The following is a 27,955-nucleotide window of genomic DNA, read 5'->3' as shown; positions in this document are numbered from 1 at the left end:
TAAGGACATTATGCTAAATCAGTCACAAAAGGACAAAACTGTATGATTTCACTTATATGAGGTATCTAGAATAGTCAAACTTAGAAAGTAGAACGATGGTTGCTAGGGGCTGGAGGGAGGGAGATACGGGGAGTTGCTGTTTGATAAGTATACTTTCAGTTTTGCAAGACGAAAAGGCTCTGGTGATTAATCCCACAGCAATGTGAATGTACTTAACACTACTGAGCAGTTCACTTAAAAGTGGTTTTAAAAAAAAGGTTAAGACAGTAAATTTTGCATGTATTTTATCAAAATTAAAAAACATTTTAAGTGCAAGTTGGGTTATACAAAATTGTTATTTTTTTCCCTTTATATCATATATTTTTCTGTATCATCAAATGCATTTTTTTCCTTCTTCTTCTTTTTCACCATTACCAAGCTCACTGCAACAACTCATTCTTGGACCTATAAATCGTTCCACAATTGTATGAATATAAGCCATTGCCTAAAATTTAGTCAAGATTCTAAAGACTGTACATAGAAAAAGGAATATCAGAGGAAGGTAACACACAGTTACAAAATCCAATTTAAGTTGTTGTCATTAATACTATCAAGGACCATAAAAGTCTCATAACTTCTGATTCAGTGATTGCATTTTAAGGAAAATAATCAAAAGAAGGAAAAGGCTAGACATTCAATATTATCCATAATACTGAAAAAATGAAAATTAATAGAGGCACTATAAGGAAATCAATCAACACCTTATAGCTAAAAAACTGTAATTAGGAAGACTATGTAGGTATATTTAAAATGTTTATTATGTTTATAGTAAAAAAAAAAAAAAAAAAAACAACCCACACATGTACAACTTAACATTTTAACTAAGCTGTAAGCAAGTGGCTCATGGGCCTAATGCATCCCAGAGAGATGTTTTGGTTGGCCTGAATTAAATTAGAATTTGAATATCTTTAGGCACAGCAAAAATTTCCTAATTCACTGCAGTCCACATCACTCTATAATATTTTACAACCAATGCTTCACCTATTCAGACACCTGTATTCTTGACCCCTGAATACGGATAAGAACTGGGAAGGACTTTAAAAAGATACAGGCAGATTTCCTGAAGGGTAGTGGGCTGTTCAACACACTGTTCTTTTGGAAGAACATCAGGATATGTATAATACAATAAAACTGAGGCACACATGTACAGCATGGTGATACTTTCCCCCAGATTGGTTTCCAATGCCAATTTGTGCAATTCAAGGCTAAACAGACACAAAACTTTGAATTTACAAAGACACACCAAAAAATACTCCTGGGTATATCTATAACTAAGTTGGTATAAAAAACAAAGATATTTTTTCTGCATACCCCCGCTGCTGATCATCACTCACCTAGTGACTTGTTTGTGGAAATCTGTAAGTTGTTTGTGTGTCACTGTGACAGCTCCCACGGTTGTCTCCTTTGGCAAACCTTTCAAGGAATTCTCTAACCATCGACAAAAAGTCTGTACAAAGAATAGGAAAAAGCGTTTTAAAAGAAGGCAGGGCTTACTCAACTGAGATCCTACAGGTGATAACCAAAACCCACAGGTTTTTTCCTTAGTAGCATTAGCTCCCCAAACTTGGAAGCAAGTAAAGGACTTAACAGAAGTACTATTTCTGGCCTTCCAACCCACTGGGGATTGGAACAGCCTACAAAGGCATGCCTAGACTCCCTTCAAGGGGGCAGCAGGCATCATTTCAGACAGAGCCTTTCAACCTTGGAAATGAAGTCGCTTCTGGATAAAGCTATTGTTCTGTTTCTGTCATTAAACTTATGTAGTATTTTAAAAATTAAACAGCCGCCAGAAAACTGTTGAGCTTAGAGATCAAAGGCAATCCAAAGCAAAAGTTCAGGTACCAGAAAGAGCAGGGACAAAAAGTATAGTAAGTAAACATTTTAAAAAGTGCATACACGTAATATGAATCCAGAATCTTAAGGATTTTAAGGTCACTTCTCTCAGCAGGGGTCATAGCCAGTCAGTTCCTTTGTGATACCTGCCTGTTCTGTGGGTTAGAAAATTCTTTTTTTTTTTGCTCACTCTTATTGCTCTTTTCTTCTTTTTCTTTTTTTTTGGCCACACGGCATGCAGGATCTTAGTTCCCTGACTAGGGATGGAACCCATGCCCCTTGCAATGGAAGTGTGGATGGAGTCTTAACCACTGGACCACCAGGGAAGTCCCTCTTGTTGCTCTTTAAAACAATTTACTTACATCTGAGCATAGTCTCTATATCTTTCATGTGTACAAAAACTGAAGAGGAAGGGGAGTGGGAGCAAACTTAAAAATCAAAATTCTAGAGACTTCCTCTGGGTTCTTATTTTCATTTGAATTGTTATTCTTTGAAAAAGCTCTAATTTTTCTTCATGCCTTTCTTAAGTAGGATGTATGCCTTGGTCACAGTTTTCAGTTGTAAAATAACTTTTTTATACCTAAATTTTTTACATTATGTGTTTTCCCATTGTTAATTTATGAACACAATAGACCAGAGCAAAAGTAAATATTCCACTATAAATGCTTAAAAAGTACTGCATAATTCTCCAAGTGTTGCCCCTTCTGAGTAGAAGACAACATTCTACTCCGACAAAAACAAGCAGAGGCAAACAGCATGAATGAACCCTTAACTGACAAAGCTTTGGCATCCAAAACGACCCATGAGTTAACTATAAGTATCCCCCAAAACAAAAACAGTAAGAAACTAAACTATATACTGTCAACTAATATTTGACAAAGGAGATGAGAATACCCAATGTAGAAATGACAGCCTTTTCAATAAATAGTGCTGGGATAATTGCATACTCAAATGTAGAAGAAAGAAACTGGACTCATGCCTTTCACCACTCACAAAAAGTAACTCAAAATGGATTAAAGACTAAATGTAAGACCTGAAACCATGAAACTCCCAGAAGAATACAAAGGCCTAAAGCATTCTGACATGGGTCTTGATAATGATTTTTTGGCCGTGACACCTAAAGCACAACCAGCAAAATAAAAATAAACAAGTGAAACTACATCAATCTAAAAGCTTCTGCACAGCAGAAGAAACCATCAACAAAGTAAAAAGACAACCTAAGGAATGGGAAAAAATATTTGCAAACCATATACCTGATAAGAGGTTAGTATCTAAAATACATAAAGAACCCATACCAGTCTAGCAAAAAGCCAAATAACTCAATTAAAAAATGGGGGCTTCCCTGGTGGCGCAGTGGTTGAGAGTCCGCCTGCTGATGCAGGGGTCACAGGTTCGTGCCCCGGTCCGGGAAGATCCCACATGCCGCAGAGCGGCTGGGCCCGTGAGCCATGGCCACTGAGCCTGCGCGTCCGGAGCCTGTGCTCCGCAACGGGAGAGGCCACAACAGTGAGAGGCCCACGTACCAAAAAAAAAAAAAAATGGGCAAAGGACCTCAATAAACATTTCTCTAAAGAAGAAATACGAAAGGCCAACAGGTACCTGAAAAAAACGCAAATTAAAACTATAAAGAGATACCATCTTAACACCTGTTTAGCATGGTCATGATCAAAAAGATAAAGAGATAACAAGTGCTGGCATGGGTATGGAGAAAAGGGAACCCTTGTACACTGTTGGTGGGATTGTAAATTGATACAACCACTATGGAAAACAGTTTGGAGGATCCTCAAAAAATTAAATATATATACCATATGATCCAGCAATTCTACTTCTGGGATATATCCAAGGGAAACAAAAACACTAACTCGAAAAGATATCTACACCCCATGTTCACAGGAGCATTATTTACAGTAGCCAAGACATGGAAACAACCTAACTGTCCATGGATGGATGAATGGATAAAGAAGTTGCAGTATGTGGTACACACAATGGATATTATTATTCAACCATAAAAAACGAAAAAATCCTGGGCTTCCCTGGTGGCGCAGTGGTTAAGAATCCTCCTGCCAATACAGGGGACACCGGTTTGAGCCCTGATGTGGGAAGATCCCACATGCCACAGAGCAACTAAGCCCATGCACCACAACTACTGAGCCTGTGCTTTAGAGCCTGCAGGCCACAACTACTGAGCCCACGTGCCACAACTACTGAAGCCCGTGAGCCTAGAGACTGCTCCACAACAAGAGAAGCCACTGCAATGAGAAGCCTGCGCACCACAACAAAGAGTAGCCCCCACTCACCGCAGCTAGAGAAAGCCCGCATGCAGCAACGAAGAGCCAACGCAGCCAAATAAATAAATAAATAATAAATTAAAAAAAAAAAACAAAAGCGAGGAAATCCTACCATTTCTGACAAAATGGATGACCTTAAAGGCATTATGGTAAGCAAAATAAGTTAGAGAAAGACAAACACTGTATGATCTCACTTATATGTGGAATCTAGAAAAACAAAACAAAACTCATAGAAAAAGAAATCAGACTTGTGGTTACCATAGGCAAAAAGTGGGGGGAGAGAAACTGGAGGCAGTGGTCAAAAGGTCAAACTTCCAGTTATAAGATAAATAAGAACTAGTTAAGTAAGTAAATCCTATGAGTTTTCAACAGGAGAATTTTTTTTTCCTTTTTTCCTTCTTTTCTTCTTATTGTGTCCATAGGAGAAGATGAATGTTAGCTGAACCTACGGTGGTAACCATTTCACAATATATGTAAATCAAACCATTATGCTATATGCCTTAAACTTACACACTGATATAGATCAATTATTTCTCAAAATATTCAAATCAAGAGACAAAGCTGGTACGCCATCTTCTACTGAAGAATCTGTGTTGAACTTTGAAAATGTATGATTGAGAATGTGCTCAAGAATGTTAATTTTCTTCAGACTTATATCCTTAGTTACGATTTCAATCAGTTTACAGCATACAGACAACCTAAATTTATGTAAGAGTTCCTTTACAAAAACTCAGTTTTAAGTTGGTGTTTATAGAAAACCACTTTTTAAAAAAATTTTTTATTTTACATCAGAGTATAGTTGATTAACAATGTTGTGTTAGTTTCAGGTGTACAGCAAAGTGATTCAGTTATACATATACATGTATCTATTCTTTTTCAAATTCTTTTCCAATTTAGGTTATTACAGGATACTGAGTAGAGTTCCCTGTGCTACACAGTAGGTCCTTGTTGGTTATCTATTTTAACAATCACTTTAAAATAATTTAGCAATTCAGTGGGTACACAGTAAATTTAAGAGCACAGGGCTACTTGGTTTCTGTTCCTGCCCCAAATTGCTGCTCTCATTTTCTTCTTTAGTCCTTACCTGTATGCTTACAAATCCAAACTTTTTTGTAAGGTTAAATGTACATAATAAGTTTTTTGTTACCTGGAAACCAAGTATATTTATTTAAAAGTAAGAGTATGGAAATTTTATTTCTCTTATCAATAATGTTTGGAATAAACTTGTTGGTCCCCAGGGGTTCACAGAATACTTTTTAGAAAAACAAAAACTACTACTGTATTAGATTGAAATGGAACAGGTGTCGTGAACAGCCAGCAAGGGAACTACAGGTACTATTCATTCCTGAAGCACTTGAGCTAATGGAAGAACTGCAGAGCTATTTGATGAAACCAAAGCCACACAGGAGCTTCACAGAGTTTGATGAGTAAGAATTAAGGTTCATGGAGGGGACTTCCCTGGTGGTGCTATGGTTAAGACTCCGCACTCCCAATGCAGGGGGCCCAGGTTCCATCCCTGGTCAGGGAACTAGATCCCACATGCATACCACAACCAAGAGTTTGCATGCTGCAACTAAGGAGCCCGTCTGCCACAACTAAGACCCGGAGAAACCAAATAAATAATTAAAAAAAAAAAAAGTTAAGGGGCTGTTTCTGAAGTAGAAACCTAGAGAAAATGTTAGAAATCCATTACACATCTACCATCTACCCTACATGTGATTGTGTTTCATTTGAGTGAGCTAACGATAAAGTAATGCATATGCCTAAGACAATTTACACTAATCATTGAATTTTGGAGATGAACACACAAATCCAAGACTAGGCAGAACTTTTGGCTCAGTAACATTAGGGTCTGAGAGTGAAAGTGTACTCTTTTTTTGTGAAACTGCTGAAATTGAAGCTAAGAACTGCAATCAGTGATATAAAATAGGAGATAACATTAAGATGTACATGGACTTAAAAGTTATAAGATACTTATGTATCTGGATTTCTGTGGTTCAATCAAGTCAGCTCACGTTAGGTCCAACTGTGTACTTTCCTGAACTGCTTTTATATTAATATTACAAATTATAAACCTCATTAAAAAAAATAATTTACAGGCTATACACTGTATGTTACCATTATGCTCAAAACTTTCATGCAGTACACACAACCTGATTTATAATCATGTGGCCCAGTACTAAAATTAGTTGGACATTACTGGATAGCCTAAAAAAAACTTGCATGCTCAGGTGATAAAGAACCTGGTTCAAGAACTGAAACAGGATATAAATAAATCCAAAGGGGAAACAAATGCAGCTATAGATTGTAGGCTAGTTTTATATGCATATGCCTCCAAATGCTCTGGCTAGATTTATTACCAAGGAACCATATAGTGCTATTTAAGGAACCTGAAATGAATTAACACTTCTTTTTTTTTTTTTTTTTCGGTACGTGGGCCTCTCACTGTTGTGGCCTCTCCCATTGCGGAGCACAGGCTCCGGACGTGCAGGCTCAGCGGCCATGGCTCACGGGCCCAGCCGCTCCGTGGCATGTGGGATCTTCCCAGACCAGGGCACGAACGCGTGTCCCCTGCATTGGCAGGCGGACTCTCAACCACTGCGCCACCAGGGAAGTCCGAATTAACACTTCTTGAATAACCTGTAATATGGGCATCTCTCACAAGTGAACAAATTTCCCACTGGCCAGCCACATAGCTGAATTCAATGCTTAGTATTCACTTTTGGTAATAAATAAACCCTATGACAGTGACACAAACATATTTTCAAGAACCCTTCTATAGACCCCTTCATTTAACAATTAAACTTAGCAATATACCTAAATCAGGTTCCACGAACATACAACAGGACTGGTTTCAAAGTCATAGTCAGCCTCTCAAGGAACTGTTTAGGACTTGTTAGGGTTAGGGACTAACCCTAACCCTAACCCTTTAAAAAGATTATGAAAACAATCTTACCGGTCTGTCAACCTGCATGATCTCCCAGAGCACTTCGGCCACATCTGGTAGGGTGTATGGGGGGAGACAGAAGCAGCACGTGTGAAGCAACTGGCTTACAAGTTGCTGTCCAAGCTGGTTCATCACCTGTCCAATCAGTTCTTTCCGTAATTCAAAGTCTTCTTCATGCTGTAAGAAAACAGGAACAGGAAAATTCTAATTTCAACTTTCCAAAGAGCAAGTACTCTTTCCCCTTTAGTCTAGTAATCTCTCTTTCCCAGGGAAGAAAGTATATATAACAGCTGGATTCACAAGGTCCACTAAATGTTCTGTCACCAGGAAGAAAATATTAAGAGTTTAGTTTCAAGGAAATGGGCATGGGCTTCAGCTGAGATTAACCTTAACCCTTAGGTTTTTTTAAGTTTTTTTTTTTAAAATAAATTTATTTATTTTATTTTTGGCTGCATTGGGTCTTCATTGCTGCATGCAGGCTTTCTCTAGTTGCACAGCGACCGGGGGCTTCTCTTTGTTGTGGTGTGCGGGCTTCTCATTGCGGTGGCTTCTCTTGTTGTGGAGCATGGGCTCTAGGCGCGCAAGCCTCAGTAGTTGTGGCACTTGGGCTCTAGAGCGAAGCCTCAGTAGTTGTGGCGCACGAGCTTACTTGCTCCGCGGCATGTGGGATCTTCCCGGACCAGGGCTCGAACCCGTGTCCCCTGCATTGGCAGGCGGATTCTTAACCACTGCGCCACCAGGAAAGCCCAACCCTTAGGTTTTTCATGAATAGAACACAGAAGAGAAACAATGGTTAGAGATTAAGGGTAGCAATTTTCTTAACCTTTTTTTTTCTGTTAAAAAATAATTTAAAGTATCTGTATTTCCTTTTTTAAAAAGCGACTGAAAAAAAGAAGACTTCTATCAGATATCTAATCTCTATCAAAAAAAATCTTACTTATTTTCTTCCTTCTTAGTCTTTGAATACACATATTTCTAATATGTTGAAAAAAAAAAAAAACTTTTACAGTGCCTTTCACTTCTAGTTATTTTCTTCTTTTCCCTCTCTCTTTTTACTGTCAAAATTCTTCAGTAATTAGCCTAGTCACATACTTAATTCTTCACTGATCTCCCTTACCTTCAATTCTACTCCACATCTAGTCAAACCTACCTTTGAACATTTTGTGAACCACTTTACTACTCCAGCCAAAAAGGTCTCTTAAGTGTCTACTAGTATACTTAGTACTATCCTGACTTTCTCTGATTATGATTTATACCCCAGTTAGGTTTTCCTCCCCTCTCCAATCCATCCAAATGGCTCCACTGAGGTCCTTCCTCTTCCAGAAAGTTATCCCAACCTACTTCTTTCCAAAGAGTTTTCCCTCCTCTGATCTCATAGCAATCATGACTTTTATCACTTATCTGACAATCAAATACTGCCTTGTTGCTGTTGTTTAATTCTTTATAACTGTATCTGCTTCTCTCTTCAATTAGACACCAAATGGCTTGGAAGCAGAGATAATTTCAGACTACTTGATACAGCTTACAACACTTAGTACAGGCTGTCTTAAATCTATTAGTTGATATTTTGGTTACTGAATGATCCACTATGGAATATGCCTACCAACACAGATCAAATAAGGAGATGCTGGTTTTCCCCTAAGGAATGAGAAAGAGATATGAGAAAACAATTGAGCTACAAAGTAGAAAGACTACATAGTTCATACTTACATCATTGGCTACCCCTGTGTGGATGAGGTCTCGTAGGAACCTCATGACACTACAGTTGGCATCCCGGTGGTCCAGGGTAGTAGAGGCAATGGCCCATTGTAAGATAGGGATGACAACCTGGCTCCTCAGCAAGGTAACAGGGCTACGCTGAATAAACCTGGTGTGGAAAGACAAGCTAGATATAAATGACAGGATTAGGCTATAAAAGCAGCCAGTGTGAAAGGCAAAACTATGGAGACAGGAAAAAGATCAGTGATTGTTAGGGATTGAGGGAGTGGAGGGTAAGAGGATGAATAGGTGAAGCACACAGGAGTTTTAGGGTCGTAAAACTATTCTGTATGATACTATAATGGTGGATATATGTCATTATGTCATTACACATTTGTCCAAATCCATAGAAAGAACACCACCAAGACAGAACCCTAATGTAAACTATGGACTTTAACAATGACATGTCAATGGAGGTTCATCAATTCTAACAAATGGATCACTCTGGTGGGGGATGTTGATAGTAAGGGAGGCTGTGGGGAAGGAGGGGGGAAGCTAGGGGTATATGGGAACTCTATACTTCCCACTCAGTTTTCTCAGATCCTCTAATGTTTACAGAGAATCTCCAAGAAAAAGATAAAACATTGTTCCAAATTTATTTTACCAGGCAACCATTTGTGCAAAGAGCATCTCTAGAGATTGATTTTTCAAGGAACACACTGGGAAAACAGGTTGACAACCCACCAAACAATTCTCTCATGCCAACACACATACACACACACACAAAAAAGAAGGGTTTTCTGACTTGTCCAAAAATTAACAAAAAAACCAGTGTTCATTACTAACTGATCTGGTTCAAATTCCTGAGCTAAGGACTAAGAATGAATACAAATGTCAGTGTCACTAGTAAAAGGAATTTAAGCAACAAGTGGGGTGGCTGGCTAGGGGTAGAGGTGGGAAGTACATACCAGATAACTTCTAAGGCACCTTAAAAGCCTAAGGATTTTTTATTCTGAGATATGATTATATCTAAAGGATGCTAAACTTCTCAAGGAAAAAGTTTAAGTAAAGCATGACATCATAGTACCATAAAATGTTAAAACTACATGGGATTCTACAGACTGTCTAGTCAAATATTCTTGCAAAGCTCATTTTTATTGCCTTGGGCATGTTCCCTCCTTCATGCAAGGAAATCAGTTATTTTCCCCTGTTCTCATCCAACTCTTCTTCATTTATGGGAATATTCTGGTTCACGATTTAACTTTGGGTTATGAACCATTAATCTACCTACTCCTCTTACCTCATTTTACAGAGAAGGAAACAGTTAACTGTTAGGTGACAAGATCAAGCAGTGATGAGGATGAGCAATAAAAAAAAAGGGTTGCTCTTCAGAAGGACTGACCTGGTGGCTAGCCTGAATAGGTCGTCCACAGTGTCAGGGTGATTCTGGAGCCCATTCTGCTGTTCTAAGAGCTGAAAGGTGGGCATGCACAGTGCCTAGAAAAGAAGTGATTTTAAAACAAATGCTTGTAAATTAATGCCATGGGATTCAGACTTGCTAAATATCATAACATATACAAAGAGAACAAAGAGGGGAAGTACAGATAAGAAAAGAAAAAGACTTTGATGAGAGATCAACAAAGGGAAGATATAAATCTTTCTCAGTTGACAAAAACAGTCTTCACATATGAAGTCCACATTTCAGAAAGGGTTGAGGGTACAGATTTCTGTTGATGAAACTGGGTAGATGTCACCTCAAATTTTTAGAAGTTTCTGAAACTGAAGACTGTGCTTATGTACTAGATATGATCTGGTCCACTAAGGGAGTAGTTGATGTTTTAATAATAATAGCTATGAAATGTCAATTTTAAAGGGAAAGACATCTTGGGAAAAGGAGCATTATGATTTAACTCCCTAATATATTTCCCCGCCCTGTGAATAGGAGAGGGTAAAAGCAGTATATCAGGAGACTTTTCCAATGCCTGCTATTTACCCTAAGACCATCCCTCCTAAGTAAACTAGTTCATTGGCTGTTCCAGGCAAGAAATTAAAAACAGAAACATGCTTGAGCTTAGAGATCCTTTATTTTAAATCTACTTGCCCACCTTCCCACCCTCCAAAAAAATCCTACCTCTGGATAGCATAAATCAGACAGTAATAACTGTAATGACCAGTACATTTGTGTGGTCAGTCTCTCTCTCCTTCTCCCAAGCAGGCCTGTCCAGAGAACAACTAGGAAGTTCTACCTCCCTATTATTAGGACAACATCATGCCTGGGAAGGAAATATGAAGAAGCAACAGAATTAAAGACATGGTGAAGAGCACACTGCTAGGCCTTTAGACCCTCCAAGAAAACATACCTGGAGCATGTCTAGTAGTCCCTGCCGACAGCCCTCTTCCATGCCATACTCATCCACAAGGATACTACCAAGGTACAGGAAACAGGAATGCTGATGTACATGGTAAACATTCACCATCTGCCAAGGGAAAATCCAATTAGTTCAATTCTTTACCCCTCAAAAAGTATCAGCTTAGGACTTCCCTGGAGGCGCAGTGGTTAAGAATCCACGTGCCAGTGCAGGGGGCACGGGTTCGAGCCCTGGTCTGGGAAGATCCCACATACTGCGGAGCAACTAAGCCCGTGCGCCACAACTACTGAACCTGTGCTCTGGAGCCCGCGAGCTACAACTACTGAAGCCCGCGTGCCTAGAGCCTGTGCTCCACAACAAGAGAAGCCACTGCAATGAGAAGCCTGCACACTGCAACGAAGAGTGGCCCCCGCTCGCCACAAGTAGAGAAAGCCCACGTGCGGCAATGAAGGCCCAACGTAGCCAAAAATAAATATTAATTAATTAATTATTTTAAAAAAGTATCAGCTTAGGTAGCTGTCTGGAGGAAGAAATTCTGAGATAGACTGGTCTCTTCTCTTTAAGACAACGTAGTAAAGCTTGTTGGCAACATTTTCTAAAACATAGGGCTCAATTCCTCAATTATTTTCAAGTACTCTATTTAGAATTCTTTCAAGACTTTGACCTTTTTTTATCTTTCCAAAACAATGTTGTAGGAGAGTTGTATAATATTTACTTCAAGCTGGAACCATTAAGGAGTTACTATCCAAGGCTTGTGTAATATTTACAAAACCCTAACAATATACCTTAATTTTCCAACCTACAAGTTGCTCTTATTTGCATCAAAGATAATTCTTTTTTTAAAAAACAATCACAGCAGGAACAAAATATCCAATGCCCCTCATATTAGAGGAGAATCTGAAAGCATTGTTGTTGTTGTTTTTTTTGGTGGTACGCGGGCCTCTCACTGTTGTGGCCTCTCCCGCTGTGGAGCACAGGCTCCGGGACGCGCAGGCTCAGCGGCCGTGGCTCACGGGCCCAGCCACTCCGCAGCATGTGGGATCTTCCCGGACTGGGGCACGAACTCGTGTCCCCTGCATCGGTAGGCAGACTTTCAACCACTGCGCCACCAGGGAAGCCCTGAAAGCATTGTTTAAATTGGCTTCTAAACCCCTCTATCTAATCATTTGAGTAAAAGCAGCGTTTCCAATCAAGATATCTGAATCTCTACAGAATAAAAATTTTAATACAATATAAATATTTAAATTAAATTATTTGTTTAGGATTTTTACCCTACTATCCTCCAAAAATTAAGAGGCCACCGTACATTCATCTATTTAAAATGCCATCACATGAGAATTCCCTGGCAGTCCAGTGGTTAGGACTTTCACTGCCATGCGTCCAGGGTTCAATCCCCGGTCGGGAAACTAAGATCCCACAAGCTGCATGGTACAGCAAAAGAGGGAAAAAAAGCCCATGCAACATGTATGTATACATCTTATTACATAAATTCAATTCTTTGAGCTTGGTGGGAGCGGAAGGGCAGAGTAACTGGCACTTATCAGCATATACCATGAGAAGAACACGAGATGGGAGCTATGAATCTGTTCAGTGTTGTATACTCAAAACTATATGCTGTACTTAACGAACGATATAAGTTACGGGTTGGCAAACTTTTTCTTAAAGGGCCAGATGGTAAAAGTTTTAGGCTCTGCCGGCCTTACAATCTTTTGACTACTTAACTTTTCCCTGTAGCACAAAAATGGCCAATAAGCAATAATTAGATGAATAAGCATGACTATCTCTCAGTAAAACTTTATTTACAAAAACACGTGGCAGGCCCACTGGCTGTAGTTTACTGACCTCGAATTTATGGGATTTTTGTCACATAAGATGCTACCCTATGCTACTGGAATAAATGAATAACATAAAAGTCATGAAGGTATCCTCCAATAGCAAAGGGGAGTTAAATCACATTGTATTGGACCCAGAATGTATTGCACTGAAGGGGACACTTGACCAGAGGTGGACACAGCCTAAATGCAAACATATACTGTTGTACTCAGGGTACAGTAAATGCAGAAAATCACTAAAAATTAAAATTCTGTTAAAATATTTACCTGTACAAACTTTAATCAAATCTACAATTTAAGGAGGCATGGTCATGTAAGTGCCAACTGACATTGCAACAGCATGATCCTGGCTCTGGGTAAGAGCTTCCTTAAGAGTGAGGCAGAACTTGAGGGGGCACTCACTGTCAGAGTCAGCCTGATAGATACTCTGCCCAGGTGGAGAAGGGTCACTTCAGGTTGGCTGGGTGCGGTCTAGCCTGAAGCCCTGTGGTAGTTCTCCTCACAGCATGAGTGCAAAATCTGAGAAGGTACTTGCTCAGAGTCACACTTTGCCTCACCTCCGTCAATTTTGTGCCCATGGCACCTCACTTGCCTAAATCTAGCTCCGGCCCTACTGTAAGGTTAACACCAACATAAATTACTTAGTGAATTAAGTCACTAGTCATAAGTGTCTCATACAGAATATTCTAGACATGAATATGATCTCAGAGAGCCATGTACAGTGAGGCACACCATCATAATTACATACCAATCTTGGTGATTGAAAGAGTCAAATTTATTTCTTGACAAATAAGAGACTTATGTAAATAACTAACTACGGTGAAGAAAGAAGAACATCTCTTTGGGTCAGAAATAGCAAAGTTTGACTTGCCACATTTTTAAAAAGGAAATTAATATAAAATGCTTAACATGGGTATATAAGAGCTGAGCATTAAAGTCATTCCCATTTCTGAATTCCACACTGAAACGTGCTGCTATTTAGACTATCACTATACAGAACAGATTACAGGCTATTTGCCTAATAAATAACATACCACAGGCACTACTTATCTCTTTCAAATATATTTTAGTTTGTATTTAAGAAATACAAAAATGTTTCATCTCATCAGCAGAGTTTTTGTTCTAAGAGGCTCCTATTTCAAAATTCTGTATACTGTACATTTTCCCTCTTGTAGAGAACTCACCTGTGTGACTAGTGGCTGCAGCAGGGCTGCAGACCCTTTGCCTACACAGCGAACAGCAAAACGGAGGCATCTGCAACAACGTTCTACAATCCGATTATCAGCCCGGTGCTTATTTAGAGTCTCAGATAAAACTGGCCATATCTGAGTCAAAAGTGAAAAGAGCACAGAAAGAAAATGAACAACTAAGTGCTGAAAACAATGCTCCCAAGTTGGTAACAACTTATTTGGCTTTTAAATAATTTGGAAAAATCTTTCTTTATAGGAACACACATGGCCTGATTCTGGTCAGTGGGTGTGTGTATATGTGCTGAGGTTCAATACACTACCCATCACTGAAACAACCACTTCTTAACGGAAGCACAATGACTCTTTACAACACAAGAGGAGCATGTCTAACTTTACGAAAAGACAAAGATACATATTTTCCTAAATTCTAGACTTCCTGATTTAGGATGGGAAGAAGCAGAATGAATTATAGAGGAAGAGATATTTAAAGACAGTTCCAAGAGGTTGGAAGACCTTGAACAAAAGGACTAGAGCTAAGGAAATGGCAAGATTTGATACCACTGAGCACTTAAGGATATTTGGTGTTTCCCCCCTGAAGTCTGAAAAGCACTTCTCAAAACATGCCCTCTGATCCTCACATTACTCTCATTTTTTAAAAAAGTACAAAGGAAATACATTATCAAAGAGGAAACTAACTATGATGGTTAACTGGCTTTGTCAAAAACATTTTGCCGGTAATGATCATGCCTCCCAGCAACAATAAGATTCACACAGTTAATCTCTCCCTACTTTGGCCTTTCAGTGCATTTCCCCACAGCCTGTTTTCTTACCACATCTAAAATCAAAAATATTTATTTGGATGGTTCTGTTCCTCTTTTCACTGATATTTAAAGCATATCAACAAATTGAATCTTCCTGTGAACCTAGAAGACAGTACCTTCTCACTTTAGTTACCCAGAGCCTTATAAGGAAAAAGGAAGATCCACAGGCATACATTAGCACTTACTTCCTGTATGACTTTTTGGCACGGATGAGTCTGTCCATTTTCCACAATGGGATTGGTGTGTCTGGGGAAAGACAATGGCCCAAATTAGCGAAAGAAGAGCAATTTCATCAAGGACCCAGGGCCCTAATCCCTGCTAGTTTACTTAGTATCATTCTCACCAATTAAAGAAAACCAGAGTATTTTTAAGAATCAATACCTTTTCCTCCCATTCTGTTCAAACACAAGCACAGTTTAAATCATCCCATCAATTTTTTCTCACCTTTAAGCCTCTTCTACTGTAACATGTAAATTCAATCCAACTCTGCTACATGGGCTGTGGGTGTGGGGCACTACAACTATCCTTTCCATCTTTTTTCCCTTTATAAACCTGAATATGTAGTTTCTTCCAAACTAATAAATATATTCAGACTGTCTAAAGCCACTATGAGAAACCAAGTACTGCTTCATTCCCAGCATTAAAAGGCAAAAGCATTAGGAACCCTGGTCTACCAAAGACGTTTCTCATGGTTCTAGTCTAAATCCAATGATACACAACATGGGCCCACCCACAGTACATCCAATCCAACTATTTGTCTAGTTCTAGAATCCACTAATTTGAAGGAAAGCAGGGGGAAAAAAAAAACCCCACTACGATTAGCTACCTACCTCTTTAAAGGAACAAAATTCTTTAATTTTAAAAAGCTCAATAGCAACTAAATAAAAATCTAATTTTTAAAAAATCAGGGCATGTCCACCTTTTGCAGATTTTCTTTCATTTATTGTGAAATAGGAGTTATTGTTAATAGGCTCTCAGAATGGTATGCAACAGGGCTCCCCTAATTATATAAGGAAAGCATTATACCAACTCAGGAAAAGATACGTGTAGATAAGAACAAGCTAAAACAACACCTCAGTTTTAATTTCTTCCACATAGGTTTTTATGCAACTATTAATTGATATTCCAGTTATACCTACAGGACTCGCAAATTATATTATGTAACTAAGAAAGGATCACTCTTTGAACACTGTCACTCTAATACAGTTTTAATCATTACGCTCCTCTTGGCTTCAAAGAAAGTTTAATTTCACCTGGTTATTGAAGAGGCTTCATTATTTTTTTGCACCCATACACTATATAGCAATGACTCTGACAGTGTAGTCCTTGGAATAAAAAGCAATAGCATCTGGGAACTTATTAGAAATGTAAATTCTTGGGTCCTATCCAAGATCCAATCCATCAGACACTCTGGGAATGGGACCCAGCAATCTGTTGCCTTGGTAATTTAAGTACTACAGGCAACTTTGATGCATGTTAAAGTTTGAGAATCACTGATCTAGAGACCTAGAGAATTAATTACATTTTAAAGGGTCTTTTGACAAAGGTCTACCAAAAATAAATTCTTAGAATTTGCCTTTGCAATTGTAATAGGACTAAATTAGTCTCCTGATAGAGGGAGTTTATAGGAGGTACTCAGAAGTTGGAGGAAAAAACACTTCCTTACTTCAATACATAATGGTCTCACTTGAGCTTTTAACCCAGGGCAGGAACCTGGCATCTCTCTTCTTACCTAAATATCACTGCAAGGCGATCTAAGAACACAGTGGGATCTGAGGATATGCCGTTGCTGGGCTCCTGAGACAACAGCTGAAGAGACAGATATTAACACCCAGTCATTACACATACAAACGTACAGCAAACACTGCAATATATACCCTTGTACATCAACCTCTGTCTCAATCTCTGATTATTTCCTTATAACAGATTCCTGAAAGTTACTCAAAATGGTAAAAACTTTTAAATTCATATTAGCAAATTATTTTCCTCCATCTTACTGCATCCTGGCCAGGAATGCATATTAACTTTTACTATATGATCATTGTGGAGTAGAAAACAGTATCATTTAATTTTTTCCCATTTACTTTTACAATGATTAGGATATTATAGACATTATACATTATAATATAGATTATATGTATTATACTATATAATATATATTTATATTATACTTTTATAATATAAAGCTTCAAAATTATTATAGCTTTATAATATATTTTAAGAGGTAAGGCAAGTTGCTACCTCTTACTCTTCTTTCCTAAAATTTCTTAGATACTTCTACCAGCATATTATTAGAGATAAACTTTAGAGTCACTTCGTCAAGTTCTCCTAAAAATCCCACTGGTATGTTCATTGCTATGGTACCATAAAAGTAATTTGAGAAGAGCTGACGTTTTTACAACACTCTTCAAGGAAACATGGTAGGTTATGGTTTTGGTTGTTAACTTGAATGGTGTTTTTCCCACTGTCATCTTGTAAATGGTATTTCTGATACAGTGAAAATCTACTGATTTTGGAATACTTATTTCATATATATAGCTACTTTGATAAACTTATAAATTTTAATAACTTCTCAGTTCATTCTCTTGGCTTTTCTGGTTAGATAAAAGACCACCTGCAAATAAAAAATTTTGTCTTTTCCTTTCTAACATGTAAACATATTATATTTGTTTCACCCCTGACTTAACTGGACTCACCTTTTTCAATGCCATAACCTGAACAGAACATAGTTCACTAAGACATTCAGTAATCTTATCCAAAGGTAATCTGGCTAGGACAAGCGCTGTCCCTGAAAGACAAAAGATGATACAAATGAAGAAAATAAAAGCTGAACTGAGGTAATTCATTGGTCTACATCATATGGCTAACAGAAAAGGCTGACTGGTTCCATTCTTTCAAAAAGATCAGCACTGTTTTTAAATTATAATAGTTTGTTATTTATGGTTGGGTTTTTCTTTATTTGGCTTAGAAGACCATACTGACTTTCACATTGACATTTACAACTGAAGTTAATATTAAACTATTTCTCCTCAGCAGCCTATTGGTTTAAAGATGTTTAAATACATAGATAGCCCCACTTCCAATTCTTCAAAGATTTAAATGAGTGCTTTGAACAGAAAAGTAATAGTTAAGTTTGCCTTTCTTTCATTTTTAAATAGTTCCAAAAATCTCCCCTCTGCCCTTTTCCCCGAAATAAACAGTAATAAATCCATAAATCTTCACATTTGAATAAAAAACTGAATGATTTTTCTTGACAGTCTATAAACCATGGACGAATTAGATTTTTTATTTAAAACTAGGGGGAAAAAATCTGACAAATACAATTTTCTCCTTTTAATTCATCCCTATAGAAAAGAATGTTACTAAAAAGTTTTCTATATCTAGAAGATACCACTGATATAACTGGGATGCCACATTCTAAGTTAGACGTCACATTAGCATCAAGGTTAAATTTCACTAGAAAATGACAAGATGGCAGCAATACCCACTGGCAGTAGTTAAGAAAAATCTGACCTGATTTAATGCCAGAAAATGTGGCAAAAGAAGATTGAAACGAAAAGAAAACCTGTCCTGAAAATGCACAGTTACATTGGCTGGTAGGGAACCTGATCATAGAAGTGAGAAAGAACAGTTAGTTGACATTTAACAGGCATCCAATCTGGACAAAGCTGTCTGCCACTCACAGAGACTTAAAAGATGCTGCATAGGCTGTATTACCCAATCTTTTATTTGATATACCCCAATAAGAGATTGCTCAATCTTTTATTTGATAAACTAGCTTTAAGGATTTCACTACCTCACAGGACACCCCAATTTGTTTTCAGAAAGTATGGTTACAAAGCATTTTCTTTCTAGGAACCAGTAAACTGTCAACAATCAATTCCTCATAAAATAAATCTGTTCCCTCTTTTCTAAGATAATCTTTCAAATATTTAAAAATAGCCACTGTGTTAAAGTCTCCTCTAAGTCTTTTCCCCTAGCATAATATCTCTAGTTCTTCCATTACTCTGAGTTTCATCACCACCCTGGCTGTTTGCCTTTTGATCAGTGTAAACTGATCAGTAATGGTTAAAGACCATTAAGCGACCAGAGCCCTTGACTTCTAGTTATAGGACTGAGCCAGGCACACTACCTTTAAATTTCCACTTACTTCTGTGGTATAGCAATGCTTATTTGGTCTCCATTTTTATTCTTTCCCCCAACTCAAAAAGGAACTATGTTTAGTTCCAATGTGTTGTCTCCACCCAAAATCTAGGTTCGTGCTATAAATACTGTAAGCACTTTGTATTAGTTATATAGCCTTAAAATATTCTAAGAATGCATGTACACATAATCAACACCCTCCCCTCTGAGTGACCTTCCCCATAACTGAGTAAACTGCAACTGAAAAGTGGGATACAACTGATATAACCCCTAGAAGTGGCTTAGAGACTGTTCCTTCTTAATATCTTAAGTAAGTACCTTTTAGCAAGCCCACAGCAGCCTCTGGAGACAACATGAATGAATCAAGGGAACGGGCAATCTCTAGGAGTCCATGAAAGTGCTGAGCCATGTGGTCTCGGCAGACAGAGCAAATGTTATGAATGGCTTTGGCTGCAGCAGAAGCCAGAGGTTTTTCACACAGTCCTTTCATCAAATAGCCCAACACAGGGTCTAAGGAGAAAATCCATACGTAAAGATTACATTATTTGAAACTCAAGGAAAATTTCTATTTGTTAGAACAAAGGTTTTACATTCCCTTTTTAAGCAAAAGAAACATTTTTAAAAAATGAAATGTGGGGCTTCCCTGGTGGCGCAGTGGTTGAGAGTCCGCCTGCCGATGCAGGGGACACAGGTTCGTGCCCCGGTCTGGGAAGATCCCACATGCCGCGGAGTGGCTGGGCCCGTGAGCCATGGCCGCTGAGCCTGTGCGTCCGGAGCCTGTGCTCCGCAACGGGAGAGGCCACAACAGTGAGAGGCCCACGTACCGCACAAAAAACAAACAAACAAACAAAAAAGAAATGTGTTTAAACTCCAATGTTTTTACATATAAAAATGGGGCTGATCTCACTGACAAATGGTGTCAGAGAGAGTCCTATCTATTTATCTTCCATTTCTTTCCTTGTGGAAATCAACTGTTGCTTGTTGCTAGGGCTTCGCAGAGCACGGTTTGAAAACCACTGATTCAGTCTGAAACCACTGGTGGATATAACCATCAAGTATTAATAGGGTAATGTAAGAAAGACGATAAAGCTCAGAGAGTACCATTATACTCAGAGATTAGTCACTTTGTTTAAAAAAAAGCAGTCTACATTAATCAGGACAATGACAGTTATCTAAAGCTGACACTTTTATACTTGCTTCTTTATAATTATAAAAGGCCCCCAAACCACACAGATGGATCTTTAGCACTTCTAAAAGAATTAATTCATTATGTTTTACTTTCTGCCAAATGTAAGTGTTCTAAGAAAAGGGATTACAAAGGCGAATTCCTATAAAGCAAATCCTAGTTATCCTTTACCTTGCTTCATAAAAATCAGAATGTTTTTCTATGAAGAAACCCTAAGAAAAATCATACATGGTTAAAGAGCACTTTATGTGTACTACAGAGTAACCGCATACCAAACTTTATAAAAGAAGTAATCTCTGAAAGCCCATTTAAAAGTTATCTCCATTTCTAGTCTAATGACAAAAACAATGCACCAACCCAGCATGAACCTGCTCCCTTCCACACACACACAAAAAAAGGCCTGTTTAGCATGGGAATCAGAACTAGAATCTAAAACCTAGCCCACGCAACTCTAATACTATAGGCTTCAATGATTCTCAAATTAAATATTTGTGTTTTTGACTATTCTAGAGTAAGTATGAACACTCAGCAATTTGTCTTCTAATTGAGGCACAAATTTGAATAAGATACTACAGGTGGTACTGAATATGTCAACAAACAGATAAACCCACTTAGTTTCTTTGTGGAAAAAGTGTTCAGAAAAGAAAGCCAAATTTTGAGACAGATAATGGAAGTGAAGAGATTTAAGAATTAGAAAATAGGTATTTTGAAAAAATTTTTAAATGGTATGTTGAACTTGAAAGTGGCTCAGCTATGATGTAATAAGCCTATCTATCTTATATGCTCTATATACAGAAATAAGAAAATAGGAACACACATCTCTTTTTAAGTAAGAGTTTCAGTCAATAAAAAAAGATCATGTGTAAAATAAAATCAAGTCGAAAGGTGGTAATAAAGATAAGTACAGCACAACTTAATGATATTCACGAATTTGAGAATTCTTAAAATTCTCAGAATATATCAGTCTTGAACATCAGGTGGGCTTAATATATATTAACCTACATAAATTATTTAGTCTCTCTGTATTTCAGTTTCCTCATCTGCAAAATGAGGGGATTAGAAGAAATTATTTCTAAATTTACTTTCAATTCTAAAGTTATTTTATATGATCTTTAGTTATTTTTTCAAGTCAGTAAAAGCAGCCAGAGGTTATATAACTCAACACTCTTCATTGTAGTTTGTACTTACTTAGTTTCAATAATAATTCTTAGTTTTTAAATGGAGCATGTATTTAACACTGAAATAACACCCCCCCGCCACTGCCTTTGTTTTAGCCTATTAGCAGCTTCTAGTTTAGAACTACAGGACAGTCTGATTAGCTCAAGCCTATGCCAAAGCCTAACAAAGACAGAAATAGTTATGCTGAAGCACAGTACTAGTAGCAAACTGTTTCCCTATCTAGAGATCTAATCTTTCAAAGGTCCTTTCTCCAAAGTCTGATCAGATTATAAAATGTTGTATCAACTAAGCAATAACGCATATATTTAGTCTCAGTGTCTAGAAACATTCAACCTATCAATAAAAGAGAAAGTAGGAAAACAAAAGCAAAAGTAAGAGAGAGAAAGAAAGAAAGCAGAAAAATCAAAAGCAGCAGCTGCAGAGGAGTGTTCACACATACCAAGGAACTGAGGATTTCGATCAACCACTTCGCTCATCTCTCCAACCAATTCAATGCTGGTGTATCGCACAGCTGTATGTACGGTCTCTGGGAGACGGACAACTCCTTCTAGGACCTCCACAAGTGTTGGATTGTTCTCCCTGAGTTTAGAAGGCAAGTACTCAGAGTTACCAATTTCAGAGGTTAGGTTCTGGCTAAAAAACAGGCTGCAATGACACAAATCATTGCTAAAGGGTTTCTTTCTAAATAAATAACCATTTGGATAAAAGTGCTTAACATGTGGTATGAAAGTTTTTTAACCCTCAAAAAGGAGGAAAAGGCAGAAATGGAAGATATCATTGTTTCAGTTGAGAAGCATACTACTGCTCCTTAATCTTCTCAATGTCAGTGAAGTGTCTAAAGACACATCCTGCTATCAAATAAGGCTCTTCAAATTGGAGAGGCAGGCAATTATTGTGGATCAATGTCTTCTTTTAATGAATCCATTTTATTTATTCCTGTATCTGCAGCACCTAGAACAGTGCCTGGCACACAGTGGGCACTCAATAAATACTGCTGAATGGCTAAATGAATGAATAAATAATTCTAGACCACTCGCTATTAGTTGTTATTCTCCAAAAGATTTCTTATAGCTGGATAATGGATACTTTAAGAACAGGTAAGCATGGGTGGGCCAGCTCACTAATTAAAGAAACAAGAACACAAGCTGTAGGAATAAAGGTGCCCTGACTTACAACATGAGGGAAAATTAAAGTTATCCAAATACTTTCCACAGCTCCATGAATTAACTTTTTCCCTTTCCTTCTCTTTTTTTCACTCTTTTATTTGCGGTACGCGGGCCTCTCACTGCTGTGGCCTCTCCCGTTGCGGAGCACAGGCTCCGGACGCGCAGGCTCAGCGGCCATGGCTCACGGGCCTAGCCGCTCCGCGGCATGTGGGATCTTCCCGGACCGGGGCACGAACCCGTGTGCCCTGCATCGGCAGGCAGACTCTCAACCACTGCGCCACCAGGGAAGCCCTGGCTGAAGTTCTTTAAGCAGAGTGGAGGATGCCCCCAAAGTGGTAGAACGTAATCCAGAAATGAAAGATGTTTAAAATGCAAATAAATCCTGGATTAGTGCAAGAGCACTCCTTGCTGATACACTAAGTCTATTAAGTCCTTCATACACTAAAAAAAATTGTAATCATGCAGTTGGCTTGAAATGTGGATAAACAAAAAGCAAAATAAAATCTTCTCTCATTTATACTTTATGCTTCCTACGGGCACTAAGCTAATTATTGAGACTCTCTTCCCATCCTTTCTCATACCAACACAAATCAGTTAGATTATCAGTGTAAATAATCTTCAGACTGTTACTGAAGTTTCCAAAAGATACCAAATGGGTTTAAAAGCAAATAGTATGATATGTGATTCAGGACCAGAACTCCTCAATAGAGAAAAACAAACCTACTCTATCTCCTTAAATGTTTACTGGATTAGAAACAACATAAGATTTCATTGACTAGACCCTGTAAGACAGCTAAGAAAGAAGCACTGTACATTTTATGAATACATGCCTTAACCATCTCTCCAACCAAGGCCATGGACAGAGAGCTCAACTGCAGACATCTGATTACAATACAGGAAAACTTGACAGATACTAGCATTGATTTATAAACTCACAGAACAAAGTAAATTCTGTTTTTAAGGATTCATGTTGAAATAATAAATAGAACTTCTATGCTAAGCAATTAGAAATCAAACTCTAATAATTTAAAATTTTCCAATGACGAAAACAAAAATAATAATTGCCCTTTAGAGTTTGCTATTCTTTGAGGTGAAATGGTACCCATGCCTGGCCTCTCTGAAACTTACAAATGACTCTCCAAGACAGGAAAAAAGGAGAACAATATAATTAAATATTTGTAAGGATAACTCACCCAAGGTCACAAAAGCAGGTGAGAGCCAAATTAGTGCCTATTCAAATGCTTTTAAGGAAGTGCCAACAATTTAACAGTCTAGCAAAGTTTTGATTATACCAACTTGCACAAAGGAGCCTAGGTTGGGAAGATAAATCAGCATTCTTTTCCTAGCATCAAGAACAAAATAATTTTAACTCTAGGAAATGTGTTTAAAACATGGATATCAACAATGCATGCTACTCTGGACTAGACTCTAGAAGTCAGAAGACTAGACAGCATTATAGAAGTAAGAAGCTCTAAGAATTTCCAAACATATCCCATACGAAAAAAATGTTGTAATTTTCCTTCCTCTGATATTAAGAGTTCCCAGCAAAAGACTTATTAGACACTCACGGATCAACACTCTTTGCTATAGCAGCCATGATAAAGAGAACCGCTTCTGTCACCTCCCAGGGTGGGTTGCCTTCTTTCAGAGTAGAATATAACTAGAGAAGAAGAGGTGGATTATGGATCCATTAAAAGGAAAACAGAATAGAATTCCAAAACAAACAAAACAAAAAACTCTGTTAGTTAAAATAAATCTAGCCCCTTGCTTCTAAATTTATCTCTCAGAGCCAGGGAAAAATAGTATCTTCACTTTTCAAATCTTCACTAACTCTAAGTAATACTAGTTTAATATCTGAAACAAACCCATTTAGGGCCCCAAGAGTATATCAAGGTTATCGTCTGCTCCCACAAAACGAGTATTATGGAGAAAACAAAACATATTACACAAGTGTCTTTTCCTGGTCCTGATGATAACTCATAAATACATAAACACACTTAAAAATGAGATATAATGTAAAACCTCGGCATATGCATTGGCTTTACATTTCTATTATTTTAACTACTTGTCTGCATCAACACTAGTAGCATAGATTAAATTCCTAAAAAGTAGCTGTTCTGAAGCACCCATCACAATACCATGTCCAAGCAAGGGGAGATAGGGAGAGACCAAGCAGAATACTCAGAGATGTCCAGAAACTTCCCAGGGTATATCCATCAGTGGGATGTGACTGGGTGTTAGTCTAAATAAGATTTCTGTAGTCATATAACACACTGCTAGTTAAGATAAAATTAAACAATTCTCTTGTACGACTTCACAGAACCTTTAAATATACTATTTAAGTCATTTTCCAGTTTTAATTGACAGAACTGTTTTTTCTGGCAAAGAACATCTCATGAGACTGGTGTCCCACAGTACACATCTTGGACAAGACTAATAATTTATGTAAATTTGTAAACTGAGGTCTGGAGAAGAACAAGTAACTTGTTCAAAGCCGCAGAGCCAGTGAGAGAAGAGTTGAAATCTGAGCACAGGTCATCTGCCTATGATCTGGGGATCTCACTAAATCTGCTAAGAATCCCCAACCCTTTCTAGTTAGATCAAGAAACATACCTTGTTTAATATAAAGAAATATAGTTATAATTTTATTAACACTTTCTAGATCAGATGATGCCCCAAAATACACAAAATGCCTGGATTACCCATCCCCCCAAATTAGGTTAGTTCAGTATTGCTGACAAAGCATTAAAACTAGTATTTCAGGATTCAGAGCATGATCCAGCAACATGAAAACCACCTGACATTATGCTAATGTTAAGTGATGTGGAATGGTGGTGACTGCAACCTTATGATGTAAAATGTTACTCACTGATTGTCAGGAAAACCACAGGACTATGATTCTTCTACTCTAGTATAGTCACCTCTGGGATGAAACTGCAAAGGAATCTAACCATAAATGTGAACAAAGGAAATGCCAAATAACTAAGAGTTGCCAGGAGTTGATACATAATTATTAAAGCAGAAAAACTTGTCTATTTTCCTGGCTAGGTTCAAATTCCCTATAAGTATCTTGGGGGCTTTAAGGTTTATCCATGATCTTCCATTTCAACTGAACAAGTGGAACAACTCTCACTAGCAAGATTATAGTATAAACGATAACTGAACTGTTCACTGCAATTGGCTTGTAAGATACTAAACAAACATAGCTACTATATGCCAGGCAGTGTGCTAGGCACCTGCATATCTACTGTCCCATTTAGCCATCAAGATTGAAGAAAAAGATGGAACACTTAGAGAAGACATAGAAGTTAACACAATTAAAGTGATTGGTAAAACTGCTAAGAATCTCCAAATGGGCTTACCTGAGCAAAACACTCCATAGACCCAATCAAGAAAATCAAGTCCTTCACCAGGTCTGACACCCTCATCCGAAACTCCCCAAAGTCATCAGTCTCCTCAGGAACCCCCTCCTGAAATTTCAAATCAGATAACATTTGTTTTAAACTAAGGCTTTCATTTACTTTACAAAATCAAGAATAAAAAAGCCATTAAGCAGTCCAGTCCCAATGAACAAAAAGATGAATCGCCTAAATCACAAAGACATTTTACTATAGAGGGTATCCCAAACTTTTAGGTGTGTCAAGTCAATACAACCTATCCTCTGCCTTGACTATTAGAAACGCTTCTCTTTTTTTGTGTGTCCCAGCTACATCTTGCCTGCTGTTGGAAAAATCTGGAGTGGTGGGGGTGGGAAGTGACCTAGAAGAGGTGGTAACTTAAGAGTTTATTAGCCTATCTAGATAAGGCCTAGCTTTTTATTACTGAATAAGCCTCTGAAGCTTTACGATTCAAGATCTACCAAAAATCAACCATTATCACAAGAACTAGACACAGAATAGAATATTAGACTTCAAAAAGAATTTTATATAGGTGGACAGATACATAATAAGACAGGTATAATAAAATATTAATGGTAGAATTTAGGTAGTAGGTATACAGATATTCACTATAACATCATTTTCCCTTTGCTGTATATTTGAAATTTTTCATTAAAAAATACAGAGATCATTTACATTTCATGCTTAAGTTTTTCTTATTCCAACACCCTCCTGTGAGTAAACTAAGGCTTACCAATTGTGAGATGGTTATGGGCACCTATAAGAATCTTGGACCATGGGTATTTGGGAAAAGCCCTTAGTATTACTGACAATTGCTGATTTAGTTCAACCTCCTTGCTTTAAGATGAAAAAATTAAAGTCAAGGAATGAGGAGGAAACAATGGCTGTCTCAGATGAGATAATGAATTATAAAGCACTATACACCTACAAGTGTAAGGAATTACCTGCCAGGGAAATGGTGTCACAGAACTAGCAAAGGGAAGAAACGGATCAAGCAAGCAGAGCCATTTAAACCAGAGCAGCCCGGCTTTTATTTACTTATCAGGCTTCCAAGCAATATGTAGTTGAAGATAAGATTCCTCAGTTTTAAAAAACAAGTAGTGAAAACCACTAAACTAAATCATCACTAAGGTTCTGTGGAAATACAAAATACCATAACTCAAATAACAACATTAACATTAAAATGAATAGACAGTTTTCATGTCAGATTTAATAGTAAGCAATAGGAAAAAAAACCCACTTCAAGTTATAGGTTGAAGGACAGGGATATTAAACCAACCAACCAAAAGAATGAAATAAATGCTACAAAATTTGAAGTGACTAAGCAAAGAATGAGATTGAAGAGTTTTCCAATGGACTGTTTTATAATATTTCTAGTGTATTTTATTCTAAGCAAATAGATTATATTTTATTTTAACTTATAAAATTAGTATAAGTAATATAAAGAAAAATGTGCACATATGTGTTGGGGGGGGAATCATAAGTTATTTTCCACATCCTCACACAAATATTTCACCTTTGTGTTAGTTTTAATCCAACCACATATTTTATGCTATTAAAAATACATATTATAAAATCTGACATTTTTTCATTTAGCATACCAACTATTGCTATCTCAAGTTATTATTTTTAACTGCTGCATTATGATCCATCAGAATGCTACATAATAATATACGTAACTCTTTAATATTCTTTTTTTTGGGGGGGGGTGAGGGGGACCATGCCACACAGCTTGCGGGATCTTAGTTTCCCGATCAGGGACTGAACCTGGGCCGCCAGCAGTGAAAACACCAAGTCCTAACCACTGCACCACCAGGGAATTTCTTCTTCTAATACTCTTGTACGTGGGTTTACCATTTTTTTACT

The 27,955-nt window shown here is 37.7% G+C and overlaps 1 protein-coding gene across 1 annotated transcript in view; it reads right to left on the bottom strand.

Moving 5' to 3' along the window:
* The window catches only part of TNPO3 (transportin 3), an 82,727-nt gene that overhangs the window by 8,422 nt on the left and 46,350 nt on the right, over positions 1-27,955 (bottom strand). Inside the window, 13 exon segments of the mRNA XM_022581415.3 lie at positions 1,374-1,486; positions 7,117-7,284; positions 8,818-8,974; positions 10,208-10,302; positions 11,166-11,282; positions 14,191-14,331; positions 15,203-15,263; positions 16,750-16,826; positions 17,714-17,805; positions 19,479-19,670; positions 21,965-22,104; positions 24,260-24,351; positions 26,054-26,161. Coding sequence (XP_022437123.2) covers positions 1,374-1,486; positions 7,117-7,284; positions 8,818-8,974; positions 10,208-10,302; positions 11,166-11,282; positions 14,191-14,331; positions 15,203-15,263; positions 16,750-16,826; positions 17,714-17,805; positions 19,479-19,670; positions 21,965-22,104; positions 24,260-24,351; positions 26,054-26,161 — 1,553 coding nt within the window.

This window comes from Delphinapterus leucas, chromosome 9, assembly GCF_059928025.1.
Source record: "Delphinapterus leucas isolate spDelLeu-1000000601 "Yukka" chromosome 9, BTC_Dleu_Yukka2, whole genome shotgun sequence".
Taxonomy (NCBI): domain Eukaryota; kingdom Metazoa; phylum Chordata; class Mammalia; order Artiodactyla; family Monodontidae; genus Delphinapterus; species Delphinapterus leucas.
Note: the sequence above shows the minus strand (reverse complement) of the source record. Positions and strands in the feature narration are given on the sequence as shown.